We start from the raw sequence: 23,380 nt of genomic DNA on the forward strand, positions 1-23,380 counted from the left end.
TTGGGCGGAACCCGGTCATGGAGTCAGTAAAGAGACCATTTTCTTCCATTTAGTTGGTGATTCGATTTAGGATAACGTGTTCTAATAGTTTCCCTAGGCATTAAGTGAGGAAAATACGTCTAAGGTTTTCGATCTGTAGTTTTTTGCCTGGCTTAGGTATCATAACCACCTTGGTTGTTTTCCACTGAGCCGGTAGTCGCCCAGTCTCCCAGCATACCTTCATGTATCGTGTGAGGGCTTCAACGGACTCGTCATCTAGGTTTCTCAGCATTTTATTTGTAATACCGTCCGGTCTAGGAGCAGAGCGAGTGCGCAGTGCCAAGATAGCACCCCTAACTTCACTTACAGGGATGGGTTGGTCAAGGAGAGCATTGTAATTACCCACGTAGGAAGGAAGTGTCTCGCGGGTGCAGTCGCCAATGTATATGTCCTGAATGGCTTTGAGAAATTCCGTGTTTGTTCCCTGAAATTTGTGGAGAAGTATGCTGCGGTTGTTTCTTTGTGCAGTTTTATTATTTTCAGGGTCAATGAGACAGCGCAGAATGTTCCAGGTCTTGGGAAGACCTATTTCGTAGTCCATGCGATCGCATGTGCTATGCCAATTTTGACGCGTTAGTTGGTGGGCGTACGTTTCTATATCGCGGTTGAGGCCTGCTAGTCGTCGCCGAAGGTTTCGGTTAAGCTTTTGCTTTTGAAGTCATGTGTGCAAGCTGTGTTTAGCTTCCCACGTGTGTAGAAACTTTGCGTCGGCCTGTTGGAGCGCAGCTTCTTCCGCTACAACCCTAGTGGCCCGTTTAGCGTCTGCGCGAAGTTGTTCTGCACAGCTTTCAATGTTGGTAATGTCGGCCCCAGAAGTACCGTCCTCCGCGCTTACTGGGCCTCGTTCTTCGGCTCTAAGCGTGCGGAATACATCCCAGTCAATTAGATGTAGTTTTTTCCCGGACTTTCGTTTGGCTACGTCTGATTCGAGCCCAATAGCGACGATGTAGTGGTCGCTGCCAAGGTTTTCCTGAGTGTTTAGCCATGTTACTTCCGTACGCGTGTTTTTTGCAAAGGTCAAGTCAGGGGTCGTGTCCCCAGTGACACTGTTTCCAATACGGGTGGGCTGCTGCGGATCATTCAGCAAACTGAGACACTCTCTTTACGCATCAAGCCAGAGATTGCGTCCCTTTATTGTGCCCCGCTTGTAGCCCCATTCCGTGTGGTGCGCGTTAATATCTCCGATAATAAGCAACGACCTCCCTCTCGCTATCTCGGCCGTTTTTCGGAGTAGTTTACTGAATTTATGCGTATTTCTTAGAGAACTGTAAACATTGAGTATAAACGTGCTCTGGGCCTTGAGTTTCTTGTTCTGGAATATTTCTACAAGGACGTGAGCCGCGGACGCAGCGTTTACCCCGGTTTCGCGCGCCACAGGACCGGGAGGTTTCGCCTAATCAGGGTGGTGTCTGCGGGTTTTTGTTTATTTGCTACACCCGAGGCGTCACCTTCGAGGTCCCTGAACGATCTGTAGTTAGACAAGCGAGCAAAAACCCCTGTCTCTTGCAGACAGACCACATCGGGTATTTCGTCCGAATTTTTGTTTTTGATAAACTGTTCTAGGTGAGCTCGTTTTCTTTTGAATCTTCGACAATTCCATTGCAATACTTTCAAAGTGTTGACTTTGCTTTTTCGGTTGGATGAGCTAATAGACGTCGTTCGCAATTTTGGGGCTGTCCGCCGTCGGAGGGCGGGAGTAAGGTTTAATGGACTTGATGGGGCCTGGTCCCACTTCCCGTCCTGCTCGTGGGACTTCATTTTCTAGCACTGTTACTCGGGCGTTGAGGCTGGCAATTTGGGCATTGTTACGATCGGCGTATTGGCAATTTCCACGACCGTCTGCAAAATTATCGGGTTCAATCACCCAACTCTCCCGTCGTCTGGTTTTCGCCGGTTCCTCCCCCCCCCCCTCATCAACGGGGAGCGACCAGGCTTTGTGCGCAAGGATGCGAAGCGACTAATTCTGCTACTGAACACAAGCCGCTTTTCGCGGCTTCACGGGAACCCAAGCGCCCGCCGGCAAGGCAAGTCACAATAAGCGATAATGGTGCAGGGAGGGATGAACAATGGCGCGCTGCGTTGCTCCTCCGGCGGCAATCGTCAGCTGCGAGCCGAGCATCGTGGGGCCGCTTTGTAGTGGATCCGAGATGGCAATTTCAAGGAATGTTGCACCACCGAAGCCAACCGACTGACCTGTGAGAGAGAAAGTGCCTTCTTTTTGTGAGTGTGTGGACATCCGTTTCAGTGCCCCGGATTGGTGCGTCCTGACGTCAGCCGAGAAAAAGGGGAAAAAGGGGGCGGACCCAACATGGTTATTTAATCTCGTGCGCGCAGGAGCGCAGCCGCAGAACCCTGTTCACTCAATCAAACGCCATGTAAATATCTGTACATAAAGTCTCTTTCTTCGCCCTACGCGGCCCCAATGTTTGCCCCAACTCCGGATCAACGAACACCATCACCGGTCACGCTACCAGATCGTCTCCACCACGGCGAGATCATCTCCACTGCGGACGGGATCGTCTCCATGAGGCATGAGTCGACTCCAGAACATCGGAACCGACTTCACGGAAGCATGACTGCAAAGTTTGGTGAGTGCGAGGCCATTCTGTTTGAGGGATTACCAGGCTCTGCTTACAGAGTGTAGCGAGTGAGGTAAAGTGTATTACTCTTTTGACGCGAAGTTTCTTTGGTGCGTCGGGGTAAGGGATTTTTTGTGTGTATTACTCTTTTGATGCGAGGTTTCTTTGGTGCTTGGGGGTAAAGGATTTTTTTGTTGTAACAGTTGCCAGAACTCGATACAGACATGAACCTGAAGTCGCTATAAAAGCCGCAACTCCTAGAGTTGGCAAAAATGTTGGGGTTAAGCTTGGGCGAAGAGAAAAGAAAGCCAGAAATCATCGAGGCTATCGCAGCAGTGGGGGCAGACGACGATGAGCTCTCAGAGTGGCTGGTGCTTATGAAAGAACAGAAGCAAGATGAGAAAAAGAAAGCAGAGGAGGAGCTAGAGAGAAAAAAAGCGGAAGCAGAAGCACAGCGTCGTGCAAATGAGCTAGAGATGAAGCCGCTCGAAGTTGAAATACTGAACGCCGGATGCGGCAGTGGTCTTGGCGAGGCCTGTAGTGGAGGAGGAGTAAAGCTGTTCAAAATGAAGGACCTCATGCAACCGTTTAAGGTGGGAGAGGACATGGGTTTATTTTTGGTAAATTTTAAACGCACATGAGAGAAAGTAGATTTCCCTAGAGACACTTGGCCGCAACGTCGGCTGACTTTCTTACCGTGTGAAGCCGCGGATGTGGTAGCCCGCTTGACTAGGCAAGAGGCAGAAGATTACAACAATGTGAAAGCATGTCGTCTAAAGAAGTACAGGTTGTCAGCGGAGGCCTAAAGGCAGCGGCTTCGGGAAGGTGAAAGAGGGAGAAATGAGTCTTACTCGGAGTTCGCGTATAAATTAATGGCGAATTTCCAGGAGTGGCTAAAGGAGGAGGGCGCGTTTGGCGACCACGATAAAGTGGTGCAACGCCTAGGTTTGGAGCAGTTCTACCACCTGCTCCCCGCAAGCATGCGTAGATGGGTAGTGGACAAATCAGGTGTCACAACGGCGACACGAGCCGCCGAGCTCGGGGACGAGTTCTTGTCGCGTCATGCTAGTGAAATGAGGAAGGGTCCGAAGCGGGAGTTCAAACCCAAATGGCAAAAAGACAGCGTCTCCCGAGATGCCGAGGGCGCTAGCGACAAAGGTTTGAAGCACCGTGACGGTGAGAAAGCGGAGACAAAAGAGGACCAGGCAAAGCATCAGAAAAGGGTTTTCGAAAAGAGACAACCACTGATTTGCTTCAATTGTCAGCAGCCAGGTTCACGTGGCAGCCGGGTGTAGGAATTGCAGGGTAGCTTTTCTGGCGGCCGGTGAAGGCGATGTAAATAGGAAGCTGCTGGAACCGTACATTCAGGAGATTACGGTGAACGGTAAATGCTGCCGAGTACTCCGTGATTCCGCGTCAACGATGGATGTGGTGCATCCATCCTACGTAGCACCACAGCAGATTTCCGGCGAGTGTGCATGGATCAGGCAGGTGGTTCAGGCAAACAGCGTGCGTCTTCCGATCGGGTGAATACGTATCGAGGGTCCATTCGGGAGACTTGACACGGAGGCTGCGTTGCCGCCTAGTTTGCCGCCCGAATATCCGTACCTATTTTCAAACCGTTCGGATGAAATATTGCGTCAAAGTGGCTTGACATTTGGTGTAGTCGTTCCAGCAGTGACATTCTCAAAAGCCGAGGAGTTGGCGGCAAGAGCGCCTAGTTCAGACGAAGTGGCACCCCATAGTCAGTGCGTGGGAGAGAGCAGCACTCCAAGCGTAGAGGTGCCCCCGCGTGCTACGGGAATTGGGGTGACATCGCAAGACTCTAAACTCGAGGAAAACCCCGGAGACGAAGATGAGTTTTCAGACTTAGGTCAGGTGTTTGTCCCACCCACTTCCGAGTTTGCCCCAACTCCGGATAAACGAACGCCATCACCGGTCACGCTACCAGATCCGCAACAGCATCGATGTTTTCGCGGAACTTATCCAGCATAGCTCCGAACTTGACGCTTAGGGTTTCCGTTAGTGTTCGGGTGACGGTTTCTCCGAAATGGCGGAGCATGTCGTCATCAAAGTGTTTTACCGAGTTTGTGGCTGCGGCCTGACTAGGGCTGTCAGAGTTTATCGCCTGGGCTCGACGTTTCGAAGGAGGGGAATCCTGCTGCGAAGTCTGCATCTCTGCTGCAGAGTCACACGCATGCGGCGTTTGGGAGTAGGCAGCAGTGAGCTGCGCTGCCAGGCTGACCGGGCCCGTCGTTTCGGCACCGGGACGTGTGCTACTCTGATCTGCAGAACTGTTCTTTGTTTCTTCAAATTCAGCGAGTTTGGCTTTCAGCATGGCATTTTCAGCCATTAGCACTTCGAGCATCTGCTTGATTTTCGCTGTCCCGGAAGAATGATCAGACTGCTCGGATTTTAAGGTATGCGGTGTGGGAGCACTACGTTTCTGATTGTGTTTGCTTTTGGCGACCGTATTCGCCCAGCTCACCTTGTTTAATGTAGAATGGCCGGTTGCTTGACGTCGGTTTCGCGACGTTGATCGCGACAGTCATCCTTGGTTGTTGAGCCCCAGGTGTCTGGGGGTCCTCCGCCGTGATGTGGATCGGGAGCGGTGTCGGCTGCTGGAAGAGTCACTGCAGTATCCTGTCCCACAGTTCCGTCCCGTCGGCTCTGATGCTGACGGTGCGGCAGTTCAGGGCAAGAGTCAGCGTGACCGCATTTATGAGCTGCGCTCCCGTTCTTGAGTATGGACGACGAAGTAGAGTTGAAGAGCTGCTGTTGTCGGTGACGGTGGGGTTTCTGGTCTTGCTGCATTTGGTGCTGTTGCCTTTTCTCCCATTTTCGTTTCTTTAGAAGGTATGCGGTTTGGAAACACAGGCGGCCCGTCTTATCTCCCGTAAGATGATCGCGGCCACACAGTGCACACTTAGGTACACAATGGTATTGGTCCGTCGGGGCTTCGGTGCCGCAGAATTTGCACACTTTGTTGTCAGTGGCTGGGCAAACGTCCTATCGATACCCAACCGGCCACAGCTGTCACATAGTTCGTGTTTCTCCTTATGAATGAAGCAACGGTATCCCGCACCTCTATAGTAGACATAGTGCGGTACCTTGGAGCCTTGGAAGACGATGAGGACCGAGTGAGTACGGCCCATGCGTCTCGCATGGAGAATCGTAGGTTTTTTCTTGTAGAGTAAGCTGCGGGAGATGTCTTCAGCGCCGTCATATTCGGCGATGTTTTGGATGACCCCTTTGACGGTGTCCTCCGGCGGCGCTGCGTAAGCGCTGCCTTTGTAGGTGTTGTCTGTGAAGCGGAGCTCTTGTATGGCCGTGTACTTTCTGGCCCGTGCCATACTTGGAGTACTGGCGACAATGACATTCTTTACGGTGTTGGTGCGAAGTATATCGTCCGCTGCCTCGTCGTAACTAATTCCTGCGGCACGTAGGACTCCGTCACGAAGGCTGGCATGGCTTATCTGTGTGATATCCAGCCCTTCTAGAGGCCGCAGCCCGATTTTAATGTCCTCGCTACGTAGCGGCGGCTGGCGAAGCAAGCGCTGCAACCGGCGGGCTTGCGTATTTAGGCGCGCGGCGTCTTGCTGCTTGGTTGGGAGTCATTGGTGGGCTTGCCGGGGAAGACACCCGAAGTTAGGCCTAGCGTGGCTAGGGCACGGGCGCTCCGTCTCCGGTGACTCGTAAGCCACCCAGCCTCTTCATTTATGTCTTCCGGCGAGATCGACTCACCGTCCACCTCGATTCGTTGCATTTCGCAGCTCCGAGCGAAGTTGGAAGGCGCCGAGAGCCGCAAGGAGTGCCGAGGGCGGAGTTAGAAGGGTTAGGCTTAGGCCAGGTCGGCCCCGCCTGTGAAGGGTTCCCCGTCCACTGCAAGCCGGACGAGGTCCAGACTCCCAAAAAGCGAAGTCCACCGAAAGCGGGATTCGGTGGACACTTGATGCCGTGGTTATCTCCAAGGAATTATAGGAAATTGCGCCACAAGAGCCGTGGAAAGTCAGAGCTAACGTGGAACACGTCCATTCGGCTCGGCCCCCTCTTAGAAAAAAGAAATTCATTATCTTGGTGATACTGCAGATAAGTAGGGCTGTGGTACACGGCGTGCTAGTTGCTACGATTGTGTTCGTAATGAATATTACTGCACTGATTTTTTGCTGTATTCTAATTGTTATTTCTTTTTTCACGTGTCTCTTCCTTTTCGTATTTATTGCCCGTTCAGCGACAATAAACTCACTTGTGAGTCAGCGTGCCCTTTAGTCTGTGTGCCATTTCTGTAGTCCTGTTTTCCGCGCTGTTTCATAACTCAGTTATGTACCTACTGGCCCGCCGTCAATCTGTGTTGCCCTATGGTATAAAAACTTCCGTCTTCTACTGCTACACATTCCATGGCGGGAATGCATTTGTGTGGGTGTGAATCAGCATTACAATCGCGGTAATGGATGTTTCTTCGCCGCCGTAGGTGCTCAAATAGCGTGTCCAAGGATGTCGACTTGGGATTCTTCTGAAGATGTTTCGACCCAGTCTGTGTAAGCGGTGCACAGCATTAGAAAGAGTGCATTTCAAGTTTCTTCTGCCTGGCCACTGAAACCTCTCAAGACATCAGTGACAGCGGAGTGCGCGTCGCCCCGTACGAGAAAAATAACCCTGCAGTATTTTACGAGACTGACTGACAACTGGCGGAAATCGTCTCCAACTTCAAAACATCGATGTCTGTCCGGCCGCCCCTTCCCCGTTCATATGCTCTGGGCTACTAAGGTAGCTCCTTTCGCAGCGAAGTCAAAAACGAGAGAATAAAGAGAACCTCATGAGGAGGTCATTGCCACAACGCCCAATTTTTCAAAATAACGACAGCATTCAAGGCTTTCTCAAGGCATACAATGCAGCCGCGGCCCGACATGTCTGGCATTAAAAAAAACCGTGGGAGCTTAGGTGTGGGTGAGTAAAGGTGTTTTCAACACTACTTTCATCATAGGCTCTCACTTTATTTTTGCAGAGGACTACACATGTTAGCGCTCTCGTAGAAATTTATTTTTGTGTCTTTTTAACCGTTGGAGATTTAAGCCTTGTTCATCGCGCATGAATCAAAGAGCCAAATGATCTTGCGAAATGAGCAGTGATCCATTGTCACTAATCTTTATTTTGTCCTATTCAAACCGTAACTCCTATGTTCTCAACAAAAAATAGTACGTATGTTGCACGTGTATTCTGCATCGTAACTATTCCGCATCGCCAACTATTATTATAACAACTTTCGCAGCGGAACTGACTTTCCGGTTGCTTTGGAGCGGCCCTCAAATCTATGAATGTGAATTTTATTCATTATTTGTATCCGACACCTTCAAACAAAACGGAGTGTTGTGTTGGTTGTTGCTTCCTCAAGTTTAAAATATATGAATTGGCGACCTGCCCACATGGAGCATTGGTATTGCAGTTCTACGACGCGAGTATCAATACAAGACGATTTCTAGGGACGCGCCGGCAAAGGATCCCGGATGGAAACGGGATGCGACGCCCTGTTGTATTTACTTTCTGTAAAGAGCTCAGTTCCTTGTTGAGCCCCCGGCCACGTGCCGGAAGCTGGCGCGCCTTCGACCTCTGGAGAAACTGGCAAAGATAAAGTCGCTGAGGACAAAATTGCAAGACAAAAAGGAACATGCCCACAATTACGTTCGAGGAAACCCCGCCTGGTGTCAGCAGATATAGCACTGCTTCTAGGCAAGCTAGGTGGCCGTTGCCCTATTCGTTTTCAGTCAAGTAAACTCAGGCCCGCTTGAAATGGTGAGTACCTTTATTGAACCTCTTCACACACTTCTGAAGTTTAAAATGGGGCACAAAGTAAAAAGCCTCGATTGTGACGCGTGCCGTTGAGTATGGCTTCGGATTAAATTTTATTGTGTTCTGTTTTCAATACGAGCCCTAACTGAGTACGCACATGCCCAGGAGCGTTCCATCCCCATTGAGAAATGAAACCTTCGCATTGCGGTGTCCATTCCATAAATTCTTCTGTATACCAAAGACGCACTACAGCGGCTTCGGTTCGAGATAGCACCAACAGATGTTTATAGCGGAAAGTTTCAGACGAAAAACTGGGCTTTGTGTCTAAAAAAAATTGGGGCTGTGAAAAATTTAATTTTGCGTATTGGTTCGTCAGGTTAGCCTTCCGTTCAATCCCCGGTCGTGGCGGCCGCTTTTTTGATGGAGGAAAAAGCAAAAACGCCCGTGTGTTCGAGCTTCTGGCGTTCATTAAAGACCCAAGGTGACCAAAAGTAGGCCGACGCCCTCCACCACGACGAAACTCATCACCCGTGCGCGGCGCATTAAACCTCATATATCCATCAAATCAATCTGTTTGCCCTTCCGGTTGAAGCATTATGTATCGGTTGGTTTTAAGGTGGTAAAATATGTCTACACGTATATACTCTGTTTTATCTAAATGTGTCAATTTATTCTGCGTGCGTTACAAATTCATCATGTCGAATAACGGCAAATATCCCGATTGCCTAGTTGGCGCTCGTGGTAGTCTTACCGCATTATTAAACAGTGCGGAAATACCAAAACGAACACGGGAATATCTTTATTTTGATTACCCTGCCCACTTGCAAAGTTTAAGGGAATTCAGATATGCAAGTCAGCTTAACATTAGAGGTTAATTCCGAGCACAGGGAAAGCGTCAACAAACTTTTTGAAGCGTGGAAAGTAGTGTTTTTAATTATAAGGCGTCAGGCTCGAACAACCTGCCGGCAAGGGAACAGGAAGCGTCGAGTAAAAGTATTCGGGGTGGCTAGTTCGTTGATTGCTCACCTCTAAGCGGCACCGGGAAACTGACTAGAAGAAACCTATGTACATATACGCAGCGGGTGTCCTGCATACCTTTCTGCTATTAAGCATTGCGCTACAACTTCGAATTAACAGCGAACGTTTGTCAGACCAAAACTGACTTTTGATAATGCCGCAAGGGGGAGGTGTAATGGCGATACACTTTGGCTACCTTTATCATTATGCACACCTCTCCACACTCTTAGGCAGAATGGACTAAAAGTTCGTCTTCTGACCTTTGAACAGCCTTTACGACAATCATTGCTCGCTTTGGGGACTAAACGTGAGCGGCCGAACGGTTTTTCCGCCACCCGATTGCTCCCTTCCGATACTCCCCAAGGACGAACTGCTGAAAGGGAGCCGCGGAACAACCTGCCGCGGTGGATCAGTGGCCAAGGCGTTGCGCTGTTCAGTACGAGGACGCGGGTTCGATTCCCGGCCGCGGTGTCCGCTTTTCTGATGGAGGCGAAAAGCAAAAACGGCCGTGTGTTCCAGATTTCGGCGCACGTTAAAGGTCCCCAGGTTGTCAAAATTAATCCCGAGCCCTCCACTACGGCGCGCCTCATTGCCTGCGTTGCGTCGGCGCGTTAAACCCTACAATCAATCATCATTCGAGTAGCGGAAAAGAAAAAAACTTGCGCCAGCAGGGATCGAGCTACCGACACACGCAAGAGTACCCAAAGAATCTATAATGCTACTACTAGGCCGCGCCGCCGGACGGGCGTTTTTGTAGAAAATATTTATTGAAGTATACAGCGTGCAGTACTGTGCACAATGCGACAGATTCATTGCAACTGGTGTCCGAAATTCTATCCGTGCGAGCGAACGTGACCGCTCTTTGCGCTTTGCTAACGGTAGGGATTACTGCTGACTGCGGTTTAAGTAGAGCCTCACAACCATAGTTTTGTCTGGTAAAGAGCAATCAACTCTTCGTCTAGTTGAGACAAGTGTCTGGGTGATCGGACGACTTTTCTGTTTCCGCAAAAAATTAGCGCCAAGTAGTTATATTCTTAGTGTTCGCTACATATGTTAAGTGCTCTAGGTATCGTATGTGAAAGCGTGCGTCTGTGTGAGTGTCAGAATAGGGGAACAGACCGTATTATCCCGCATAGGCGAAACCAAATTCGGTGTTGCTAAGTTATGGGTTCATGCGCGTTGCTAGACGATCGGGAGTGGGAATTGCAGCCGGGTGTTACAGCCGTTGCAGCATTTTCATAGCTTTGGTGCACAAGATAATGACGTAGCGAATGTGATAGATAACTTCAAGACGTTAAAGGAGCCATGAAGAGAAAACAAAAAGTTTGTTTTATTCCAAATATTAGGTGTTTCATAGTACCCTAAGCGCTTTCCCGGAAGCAAATGATGCTTTTTTCACTGAGAAATAAGCCAATTTAAGCCAAAATTTTATATATCCCGCTAAATTGCACATTTCGTGACTTGAGCAATGCCGTCATACGAGCCGGTCCATGAAACAGATAATTAGTATGTCGACTTCATATAGCACCGATACGCGGGAATCAAACAGGAACCGGAACTCGTGCCGACACCGAGACGGCGGCCATTTTAAAAATACTAGTAAAACCTAGTGCACCCGCAGCCCTAGTTATGGAATCGCCTGATCCGGAGAACAAAACTATCGCCGAGAAGCTCGGGCTTGCATTTAACAACCTCACACCACTTGAACGCTCAATGCTTCTAAGTGCACGAGCGCCAGGAGTTGTGGGATACGCGGATGGACCGGAAAGCGACCATTCCGTGATAGCCACAACATACGAACGCCCAGCCGTCGGCACCGCTGCCTCGTCCGCCCCGTCGCGACGGACGAATACAGACTGGTACGTATGTGCCGTAATCCCTGCCGTAATCACTTCCTCGGAAATGAAGCGAGCACACTCGTACTTCCTTTAGCTCTCTTTCTCCTCCGTTTGCAATGTTCACAAAACGTAGGCACTTGCTTCGCCGAGGTTCGTCGTTGGGCAGCACATTTATTTTATTTATTTATTTCTGATACCCTCAGGGCCAAAGGCATTACAGAGGGGAGTGGTGTGAGAGCAAAGAAATAAAAAACAACAAAAAAAAACAGCACAAAGACGTTAAGATACAACATACAATGAAATAATTAAGACAATGTAATCAAAAATTGCAACTGCGACTCATCAAAAGCAAACATTAGAAGAACTGATTATACAATGTTAGCTAAAACATTTCGAAACTGGTGGACGTCATTAATAGATGCAGTGTCAAAAGGAAGGCGATTCCAGTCACGACTTGTCCGGGGCAAGAAGGAATGATAACAATGCATTGTTTTGCATATATCAATTCCAACAGGCGGGGATGTCGCACTCCCTCGACGATTTGCCCGTACTACATGGGCATTCCAAAACGCAGCAACGAAATTTCACTGTAAAGTACTCGAACAAACTGAAGTTTTCAGTGGTTGTAAACTGTAAACGAGCTCGTAACGACAGCAGCAAGCCAACACCCTTCCGAAACTTCTGCGACAAGTGGCACTATCTCGTGGCTGCTTGCTGTTCCTTACTCCCCTCGTTTCTATTTTTACCTTTGATGGTTGGCGATATGACGGCCAACCTTCTGTCAAGGGATTACGATACCAAGCAAGGTCGCGGCTGTACGTGCTGGTTGGGTTCGTTAGCTTCGAAGAGCTTCGAACCCGAAAATTCGTCTGCGCGACGGCGAGATGTCGAGATCGGCCGGCGGCAGTTTCGCACGCATTGGCGTACACGTTTGCGTGCTTGTTCGGAACTTCAACCGTTTACTCCACCGTTCGTTGTGTCATAAAAGGAATATGCAGTATGCTTAACGGGCATATATCTCACTATGCAAACTGGTAAGCCCTGCCTAACTGCGTTTGCTTTTGCCGGCCTCCGCCAATCGCAGAGCATTCAGTGTGACATCATAGGTTCTGTTGCGGGAAATGAGCTGGTGGGTCGCATGGTCATTCCCTTTTTTCCTAATTATGTAGCTCATGTGAGCGAAGTTTGTGTTAAAAGTGGTGTCAGTATGGTTCTAACGAGGCAATCTTTCGAATGAACCAAACCTGTGTTTTCTCTTCATGGCTCCTTTAAGCTGTAGCGAGCATTTTTAATTTGCAGTTGTGTCATCAGCAACTAATGCGTTTTCCTCGTGTGCTAAACATATACATATTCGTTACGCTTAGGGATCAACAGTTGATATTGCCACTACTATTTGTGTTATTGTTAACGCGTTTGAAATATTTTATTGGTCGCTATTACCTTGCACGAATCGTGTGCAACACAGCGTGTTAACATAACCTCACCGAGAAGCGTATGTCCATCGTGCTTCGCCACTCCTTGCCATTACCGGCAGTTCGATTAACCCTAGGCGCTTTTCTTAGAACTAGCATCCATATTTTCTCCCCTGACACTGTGCTTTGGAAATCTAAAATTGTCCACAGACATATGCACGAAATTGCAACGACAACGTCATTACCTTCATCATTCACGACGCAGCAAAAAGGCGTAATGCAGGCGTTTCGTCTTCCCGTTACTCGGAGGCACTGTTCTGTAAGTTACTGTGTGCTCCTCGCCCAATTTTTGTTGGCTGTGTTTATCTCAGTCCCTTAACCGACCGTGATACCCTGCGATCTCTTTACGCCTATATGCACCAGCACGCTCTCGGGGCGAAACTTGTGCTACTTGGGGATTTTAATCTAGCTGATTTAAATTGACAGACCATGCAGCACCACTCCACGTGTTCCGACAGAGTTATCGACACGATGTTAACGTTTAATATTTCGTAAATTGTCACTCAACCTGCCCACGTACAAAAAAGCTGTTCAAGCACCCTTGATCTGGTATTTTTAAGTGAACATTTTGACAGTTGACAATTTGGATGGGATGTCAGATCACAGTATTATTTTGTGCACTGTTCCTATGTCAGACACCCATACCCAACTCAAATCTTTTGTTACTTATCGTAATTTTAACTATGCTGACGATACCAGCGTAACAGACCACCTTTCTTTTGAGCTTAGCGCTTTCTTTGAACACCTAGGCAACGACATAAACACAGATATAGAAACACTGTGGAAAAAAGTTAAGGCTATCGTATCACATTGCATTGATAACTATGTGCCGCCTAAAAAAATTGGCCGCGTATCTGCTCCTTTCGTTGCAAATGCCGTCAAAAGACGATAGTCTTTATCGGCTTTTGCGAAGTAAATGCCTCCTTTCGCTTTCCCGCTCACCTCTCATGTTGTTCCTCTTCCTTCGCGCTCCTCCCAAGGTAAAGACGCCAAAGGTTTGCTTAAATCATTTTACATTTCCCGCGTTCCACTGGACCAAACCGGGTGTCTCGATGCGAACGCTGCCGTACGGCGAAGACGCGCGTTAATCGAGGCGCCCTACTTCAACGTTTATAGAACCGCGTTTCCCTACTCAACGTGCGTTGCAAGCAGAACGTGGAACCTATCTAGTGGAACCTTGCGTAACTGTTGCCGGTTAATTTCTTAAAATGGCGCCAGAAGCTATAGTGGCGCGGGCGACAGCAGGCGACGGCGGAGTGAATTCTTTTTCTGGAGTTGATGAAGTATTTAATTTCCGAAAAGTCAAGCATGTTTGATTTCTTTATAAAGGAACACTGCAAATATCACTTCTGTATTGATTTGTTGTCTCATATTTGCGTAAATTCTTGTTCTACTTCAACAATGTTGACAAGTATGAACATTACACCGGACATAGACGGGTAGATTTAGCTGTGACTATATAAGACTATTGCGCAGGCATTGTTTTGCTTTGGCCGGGTGGCTGAATCAAGTCACAGACAGACGGACAGACGGACAGACAGACAGACAGACAGACATACAGACAGACCAAAATTTCTGGGTTTAAGTAGCCCAAGAAAGACTATCGTCTTTAAAAAAAACTGAAAAGCAGAATCCATGGATAACACGAGACATTATTCATGCGAAACGCAAAGTGAAGAGGCTTAGAAAACAGCTTAAGGCTAAACGTGACCCTGAACTTAGAAACAATATTAGCTTAGCGCTAACGAGTATCAAAATAAAAATAAAATCAGCGAATCAGCCAAATCAAAAATTTTGGAATTACCTTAATCCTAAAAAATGTGAGTCCAACATTTTTTCCCGTGATGATAATAAAATCAAAGCAAACTTGTTTAACGGCTATTTAAAGTCAGTCTTTACTGAAGATAACGGCATCTGTCCTGACATAAGCATTCCTTTGAACCGGCGAGTTCACCCACTTACAGTATCCGACGCCGGTGTTCTCAACCTTTTGTTAATGCTTGATACTAAAAAAGGGACTGGACCTGACAATATACCTAAAAGATACGCTGAATGGATGGCCAAGTATTTGTGCATAATTTTTACTAAATCTTTGTCAAGTAGCTCGCTACCCGCCGAATGGAAAATGGCAAAAGTAATCCACGCACACAAAAGCGGCAGCGAAGCAGATGCCTCCAACTTCAGACCGATTTCCCTGACAAGCACAGCCTTTAAACTGCTTGAACACATTATCCTGAAACACCTAACAACTTTTCCGGCCCATGAGCGCGTTTTATCACCACGTCAGCACGGTTTTCGTCAAGGTATGTCATCCATCACCCAACTTCTTGAATTGATTCGTGACGGCTCCTTAAGCGTTGACCACCAGAAACAGACGGACCTTATGCTCGATTTTTCGAAAGCCTTCGACCGGGTACCTCACACAAAACTATTGAAGAAACTAGAAGCAACCATAGGAAAAGGCCCAATCAGTGACTGGATTAAGGACTACTGCTCTAACCGATCACAATACGTTCACATTCATCAAGAAAGGTCCTCCATAGTCAAAGTCACATCGGGTGAACCCAAAGCTAGTGTTTTGGCACCTATTTTATATTTATTTTCATCAATGTCTTTCCTAAAAATATCCCAGTTGACATAAGACTATTTGCGGATGATTGTAATATTTACCAAGAAAGCAATCCCCCCCCCCCCCCCCCAAGACCATCTATTGCTTAATAGTGCTTTACAATCAGTGTCCGATTGGTGCTCCGACTGGCAAATGACCCTCAACACAACAAAGTCAGCTCTTCTAAGAATAACCAGAAAACATCAGATATAAAATTTTTCTATACCGTTAACAACATTCTCTTGACAGTCGTGCCTGAACAGAAATATCTGGGCGTAACTTTAACACATGACCTTAGATGGGACTCGCATGTCGCCAATGTAAAATCAGCTGCCTTACGCTGACTCTTTTTTCTGAGAAGAGGACTAAAGCAGGCACCACCAGAAACAACAATACTCGCCTATAATACATTCGTAAAACCAACTTTGGAATACGCAAATATCACCTGGTTTTCTTACACTAACACACTTATACAAAGACTTGAAAGGGTGCAGAGGAAGGCTGTTAGGTTTATTTATAACAAATACAGGACAAATGATTCGCCCACAGAACTTGTAAAAGAGCAGGAATATTAACTATTAAACAGCGAGCAAAACTTGCTGGGCCAAAAATATTATACCAATTAGTAAGCATGCAGTTAAACATAGATAGCTCCATGTATATATCAAAAGCAGAAACCAGATCAACACGACACACGCATTCACTAACACTTGGAGAATACCAATGCCGCACCGACTGTGCCGCACCGACTCCTTCTTTCCACTTGGCATACAGGAATGGAACAACTTGCCTCCCTCCGTAACAAGCAGTCCTACTTATGAAACTTTTTCGTGTTTGCTTGAAAATCACCTGCGCACATCGATGTAATTCAGTCATGGTAGCTGCTACTTATAACGCATCACGTTGTATTTTTGTGTGTTTTTTTTTTGTTTTGTTTTGTTTTTGGTATGTCAGACGCTGTATTCTTCTGCCCTTCCTGCAATAATCCCTTATGGGATTGGCAGTATGAATAAATAAATAAATAAATAAATAAATAAATAAATAAATAAATAAATCGGCGGGGACGAACATTTAGTACGCATTTGTGCACACGGCCCACACTCTGCTGCAGTTACTTCACTTAAAGACGAACAGTATCCGGCGAAGACTAACGGCTGTATTTTAGTCTCTACTTTGTTCCCGTTTGCCTAAGAGCGTACGATCTGAACCTGCGCGTCTGATTACAAATTTGTTTTTGCTTAATGAAATTGCTTTTGTAGTTTTATTTACTTCAGTGCGAAATATGCGTTAGTAAACGTCAGCCCCAGATTTTGCTAATTCCTCCCCGTGGTGGTACAATCAGCAAGGCGTGGCGCTGTGAGGTCAAGAACGAGGAATGATACCGCCCACATTGGCCATTCTCTTTGGGGAGGAGAAAAGCGACAACGCTCGTGTGTTGATACTTGGGCGGACGCTAATGATCTTATTAGGTTCAAACTAGCCTTTAGTGCTTCAACAGGGACACCTGGTTGCTCGTGTGTAGCGTGGGGGGAAGTCTTTTTTCTCGTTAATAATTTTAGTGTGTACGGCACGACTGATCTGCCAGGATAGAACTCAGTGGTAGCTTGGACAGCATGACACTGACTACGGTGAAGATGTTCATTGGAGCACAGACTTCCGGGTTTTCATTGCCATCTTTACAGTCGATATACCCCAATAAATGGGCAACTAATGTTATTCCGGTACTCTTCCTATGAAATTGTCTAAATTGTCCTTGATTACCTTTAGGAATTGTCCAGAGGTTTATGCTGAATTCATGTTACGTATAGGGACCCCAGATTTCGCTCCATCTCTCAGGTGTCATTTGAAAAACAAGAAAAAGCGCCCACACGAATTGTTAGATTAACTTTACGTGTGGTTTTGAGATTTTACGTGTGGTGCAAGAAATCAGGCGAATCACGAAAACCAGAAAGCTTAAAAGTCGTCTCTGCAGAAAATGTATGTAAACAAACAGGTATATTACGACGAAATATTTCATGTGTCCGACACCCCTGGTATAAACTTTACCGCAACCTAAATTGTAAATGGCAAAAGATGTTCATTGCATGATGATAGGGTAAGAGTTCATCGTCCGGGACAAATTGGAAAACATAAAAGAATTTATTCCACATTTAAAGGGAAGGTGAAGAGGTTTCAAAATTAAAAGAAACGTTTACTGGCAGCCAGTACACATTGAATAGTTCCAGTGTACGAAATATTTTCGCAATTCATGCAATAGAAGCGGCGCAATGCGCGAACAAAAGTGGCCCGATGCCCCGCCCCCATCTCGGCGCGCGATGCCGGAAGACCGAAGAGCGCAGGCGAAATCCGGCCGGAAAACGTCGTGCCTGGACTTCCCGCCGGATCGGCCGCCTCTGTCGGGCTCTTTTCGCCGTGCTTCCTGCAGATGCTCACACAGGAAGAACAATACTTGTTGTTGTTATTGTTGATAGCACTTAACTGTACAATTTTCGTGTTCAAAAAGTATGCGCGAAAGCCAAACGAGGCATGCGTTACCATGCCGTATTCCTAAGCAGGATAATACCACGCCGGGATGTTTTATAACATACGGAAGCGACAGCCGAGGTGGCTGTGCTTGATGACAGAGAATATACTACACTGCGTTCATACTTTGTAAAACGCTCCAATGCGTTTTTTCCTATTTTTCTTTCTTTCTTTGATGCGACGGACATGAATGTTCACATTAGACGCTAGATTTAAGAAGGATGGTAAATACTGCTGTACTTTGGCCCGGGATGTTTCGTTCCGTTCCAGAAACAAAGCCACATTTCTTCAGGAAATCCCTGTCACGTTAAACGCGTCGGTTTTCTTTCACTATGGGCTGAGAATAGTATTCAAAAACCAAATTTTTGGCAAAACTAAAACAAGGGTCCAATCCTGATAGAAGTTCTCTCCCGGATAATAGATAAAGAGTATTCCTACAAAGTAAAAGAACCAAGACCACCACATTACTTATTTTGCAAGTATACATGCCGCGATAAGGTAATATTTGTCTGGAATGAAAGAAACACCGCTTCGAATCACCGCCGTACCATAATTTGTGTAGACTGCGGGGGACTAATTCTTTGCCCAAGATTCCGTGTCCCTGCGTATTATAACCTGGCAAACACTTGTTGCCGCTGAACCTCAACTGTGCGCCACCGATAGTCGTTGATATTTGAAACGATGATACCAAAAAAAGTAGGAGCGAAGAGTAAATATACGGCCTTTGTCCGACTAGCGCGGTAAATGCTTCAATCGAGAAATGCTGAAACAGGCCAATGATTAATTATCACAAACGTTTGGTGATTGTTACCTAAAGTAACGTAACTACAACATAACTGCCTTGTCCGATTGGTCTGTTAATTATAACGAGGTGGCCGTAATATTGTAGCAGAATGCGCAACGCACACGCGAAAATCAAGCTCTACTAGAGCCGATAATGCTGCGGAGGCACCAGTATGCTACAGTATTTTAAGAATAAATGCAAGTCAAGCAGTAAGACGCCACTCATCGAAGTGCAGCTAGCGATCCCGGAGGCGCCTTAGCGCCGCTGCCCAAATGGCGCGCGCGCGCGCGTGTGGGTGTGTGTGTATGGGGATGGGTAAGGGGGGGGGGGGGGGGGGGGTCGACAACGAACAAAGGAAATTCGGAAGCAGAGTCCGCTTGTTGGTTTATGCGTTTACCGGCAACATATGTCTCACATATACGTTTACAGCGCATGAACGCTATATTTTCGCGCAGTGCACGTACGTGCTTTTCGCTGGTAGATTGTTTATTAAACGCCGCTTAATCTTGGGAATAAATGGTTTCGTATATAGTAACAAACATTTCAGGCAGTACCTAATATTAACATAAGGAATAGAAACCCCCTATGCTGGTTGCCTAATTCAGAAATATTTTGACGGAACCCTCTAGCCGACGTGACAGTCACTGCTTTGGGGTTCTCGGTCGTGTAAAGCAAATTCAAGCTCTAAGATACTTGAACCAACATCATGGAAAGTTGGAAAATAAACCGGCAGTCATGTGCGAACCCTAAACTGCAAGCCAAATTGCCGAAAATGCAAGCACCGCTGCCATGTGATCGTTCCCAATGCTTCTGCCAACGCGCGCGGCCGAAGGGTGTCCTCCTTTGACGTCATGACGGGCGCAACCAATCAGAGGCGTAAAAGACGAAAAGCGCGCGTCTTTCAACTGGGACCACGCGTTTTGCAATATAAATGCCGGTTGGACTTATGTACGATAAAATTGTGATATTCGGAGTCAGCGCGCCAGAAACTATTTAAACGTGCCTCTAACTCAATTTTTTTGGAAAGCGCTTCAGCTTCCCTTTAAGCTGCTTTTAAGGCTGTCTGCGAAGAACACTTGTAATTGGAGGGTGCCCGTTTCAGTGAGAGATTTGTAATTTTCAACTGCATTTTCCACTGCAAGTGAGGAGGAATGAAGTTTGTGGGTAGGTGAATTCCGCCCGCAAGGAAAGCGGCAACCGCGCTTTCTTCTGCCCCCAACGCCTGGTCCACTGCAAGCGAGGAGGAACGGCGCTTTGTGGCATGTGGATCCAGCGTGGAAGGAGAGCAGCAACGCTGCCCCTGCGCTTACTCTGCTCTTCCGAAGCGCAGCGCTTGGAGAGCGCTGCGGAGCAGAAGAAAGCGCGGGGGAGGCCGTTCACCTTGCGCGCTGTATGCACCTTCCGTGCCACGCCTCTAGAGCGTTGTACCAGGTTCGGAATGCTGCCTGGTCCGGTATATAACGCTGCCGGATACCAGGGGAGGCTGTATTAGTAGCTTCGACCATGGTAGGTGAGGCTCCCTGGGACACAAACCGCATTTCCTCACCAGACAAGGATTTAGCGGAGCTGGTTGAGTACATTTGCTAAAAAACCTCCCAATTATTATAAAATCACACTATCGGCCTTAAGGCACTCTGTGGAGGCAGGTCTTTGGGAGATGCCTTAATCCTGCAGTGGACATATCCAGGCTTAAGATAAAGTTAAAGATAATATGCTCATGCCATTGCAGATTCGTGCTAATGCGAACTCCAAGCTACTTATAAGGACCGACGGAAGATAACTGCACATATCAAGTTCGTACGAAAACATGAGTCGGCGTAATCACTCATGAGTACACTCATTTCAGCTCAAACTCACGAGTGAGTATGACGAGTGAGAACACGCACAGATTTAAAAAGTGAGTGCGATGACGGGTCAGCACAAACGTGAGCACATATTCGGATGTACAGTACTTATGAGTACTATTGAGTCATTGAGGTATTGTAGGGTTTAGCGCGCCGACGCAACGCAGACGATGAGGCGCGGCCGTAGTGGAGGGCTCCATATTGGTTTTCACCACCTGGAGATCTTTCACGTGCGCCGAAATATCGTACACACCGGCGTTTTCGGTTTTACCCTCCATCACAAAAGTGGCTGCCATGGCCGGGAATCGAACCCGCGACCTTGTGCTCAGCAGCGCAACGCCCTAGCCGCTGAGCTACCGCTTTTTTTTTCTTTTATTGCCGGGTTTGGACATAAAAAAAGGCATGAACAACAAGGGTAAAACCGCTAACGCTATGGTCGCTAGCGTAGCTCAAATTAAAAACGCGGGATGTTCAATACTTTTTCCACCTCCAAGAGCCAGTCCGGTACACACGGCTGTACCTTCCACACTTCTACTATCCGTCTGACGTTCTCGCAGAAGTACTGCCTCACTGGCCTGGCATCGATATCACTGTTGCGGAAAGCCATGCGAGACCTTCATATGCCGTGCAAGACCAAAAGCATTAACAAATCATAAGGTACACCATTACAGTCTTCTACACAAAGGAACCGTATACCGTGACAATCAAGAGGGGAATCCTTTTTCAGGGTACTCTGTAGCACATCCCACAGAAAGACCGCGTCGCAGCAATCCAGGAGCACATGTTCGATTGTTTCGGGCTTCTTACACAGGGTACAGTCCACACCCCACGGGACAAAGAGGCCCTTCTCCTGCATCCACGATTTCACAGGTGAAACACCGGCGTGCATTTTAAAGAAAAAGGATTTGACACCAGCTGGAACCGCCATTAGTTTGACCCGTTTCAGTATATCTTGGCCAGTTCCTGCACGCTACAACGTTCTATACATTGGAACTGGCAAACAAACATCAAGGAGATCTCTATACAACTTTTTCCTCGGTACATCGCCCAAGTATTCCATGAAAAATCGTGCCCACAAAAATTGAGCCGCTTGGACAACCTCACGCAAATAACCATGCATACCGCCGGCTAATGGTGGGGTTGAAATAACAACATACTGTGGTAAGACCCTGCCCAAGCGTACCGGAATAACGGTGCGTAAGAAAGGATCTTGCACCTCGCGCAGAAAAAAAAGGCGGTTTACAACTTGACGCAGAAAAAGTGTGCCAGTGACAGCCCCCCGACGGCTGAGCCACCGCGGCGGGTACTCATTAGTACTCACACGTGTTAGCTGAGTACTAATGAGTAATGTACTCGTAAGAAATATACCCATGAGTTCTGTGATCGCGAAAACAGCACTCGCGAGTACATCCACTCGTGCATAAAACAGTTCAAACAAGTTTGATCATAAACTCGAGTAGGGATGCGCATGTAGAGTCGTATAAATTTAGCCGTGCCGCTGCGCCACCTAACTCTCAAGGACCGTGAAATCAAGCAGAGAAAACGGCGGATCTCTCCGTTTTTGATTAGGTGGTGTTACCCTCTTTCGGCGGTCACCTGCTATGGTGTTGCAGCTGGAAAAAGGGAAAAAACTGCCGTTGATTCCTCTGTCACAGGAATCACTAAAACATGACAGTGAAATGTGCAGCGAAATCTGCAGCTGAGCATGATTTGCGGGTCGGCGGCGGTGGTGTGGGTGTCCTTGGCGAGCGACGTCCTGCTGGCGGGTCGCTTCGGTACTGGCGTCATTGCCGTGACGGACATGACTTCAAAGTAATCTTGGGATATCGCTACATAAAACACTTTCGTGTTAAAATATAAAAATCGAAAACGAACAACCCTAGGTATAACGTACTCTGTGCAATTACTTCCCCGAAAGAAGAACATTTGTGAAGGAGTGCAACCTTTACAGGCCGCTTGATTCGTTGTACTGGCGTCACTTCCGTGACGGATATGACGTCAGCGAAATATTCGTGTATCCGGGAATAAAACACTTCTGCGTTAAAACGGGGGGTGAGGGCAGGGCGGGCAACGTGAATCCCGGTGCTCTGCTCATAGAGGAATCTGGCTCTAGCATCTATGCGCAGAAGCGCCAACTACGGGGGGGGGCAGTGGCGCTCGTGCCCCCCCCCCCCCCCCCCGGACGTCTTTACGGAGGGGCAGAGCCCCCTCCGGCCCCGGCTGAAGATTTTTTGAAGGGCTTGGCTCGCCTCTGCGCCCGTCGACATCGTACTGTTGGCCGTCCTGTCTGCCAACTATTGTTTACAATAGGGGTTGGGATCTTGAAAGACAGTTCCGTCCTCCCGATGGGCAGGGGGAAACGCAGGGCCGTGTCGCTTTTCTTCACGGTGAGTTAGACGTGCTCAGTGTGCGGATTGTTGACAACAATGTAGCGCTGCGCTTGGCTATGGTGGCTAGAAGGGTGGCCCTTCTAGCCACCATAGCTTGGCTTCAGCAGCACGCCAGCAAAGCGACATTTAGTCGGGAGCATAGGTCGGCGCACTCACTCGCGAGTACACTCATGTGTACTAATTTGTACTCATTTGTACTCAAACTCACGAGTGAGCACGATGATGAATGAGTACACACCCAGATTAAAACGTGAGTATGATAACGATTGAGTACAGGGGTAAGTCCACTACTCGTGAGTACAGAACTCATGAGTACGCTACTCATGAGTATGAGTGCTCATGAGAATGAGTACTGGTGAGTATGGTACTCATGCGTACACAGTACTCATGATTACAATACTCATGAATACTGTTTTTTCGAGTGCTTGCACTCGTGAGTACATGCACTCGTGAGTACAGCAGTGCAAACAAGTTCTATCACAAGCTCAAGTCTGGACGC

General features: G+C 47.7%; 1 protein-coding gene across 2 annotated transcripts in view; it reads left to right on the top strand.

Annotated features, from left to right (window-relative positions):
* Positions 1-8,287: 8,287 nt before the first annotated feature.
* Positions 8,288-23,380, top strand: part of LOC144165157 (kunitz-type serine protease inhibitor bitisilin-3-like) — a 169,691-nt gene continuing 154,598 nt past the window's right edge. For both annotated transcript variants that reach the window (XM_077695265.1, XM_077695270.1), the window contains exon 1: positions 8,288-8,408. In XM_077695265.1, coding sequence (XP_077551391.1) covers positions 8,406-8,408 — 3 coding nt within the window. In that variant the 5' untranslated portion in view covers positions 8,288-8,405. The remainder of the gene's footprint in view (positions 8,409-23,380) is intronic.

This window comes from Haemaphysalis longicornis, unplaced genomic scaffold (assembly GCF_048455015.1).
Source record: "Haemaphysalis longicornis isolate Haplotype H1 unplaced genomic scaffold, Haemaphysalis longicornis Haplotype H1 scaffold_1, whole genome shotgun sequence".
Classification (NCBI taxonomy): domain Eukaryota; kingdom Metazoa; phylum Arthropoda; class Arachnida; order Ixodida; family Ixodidae; genus Haemaphysalis; species Haemaphysalis longicornis.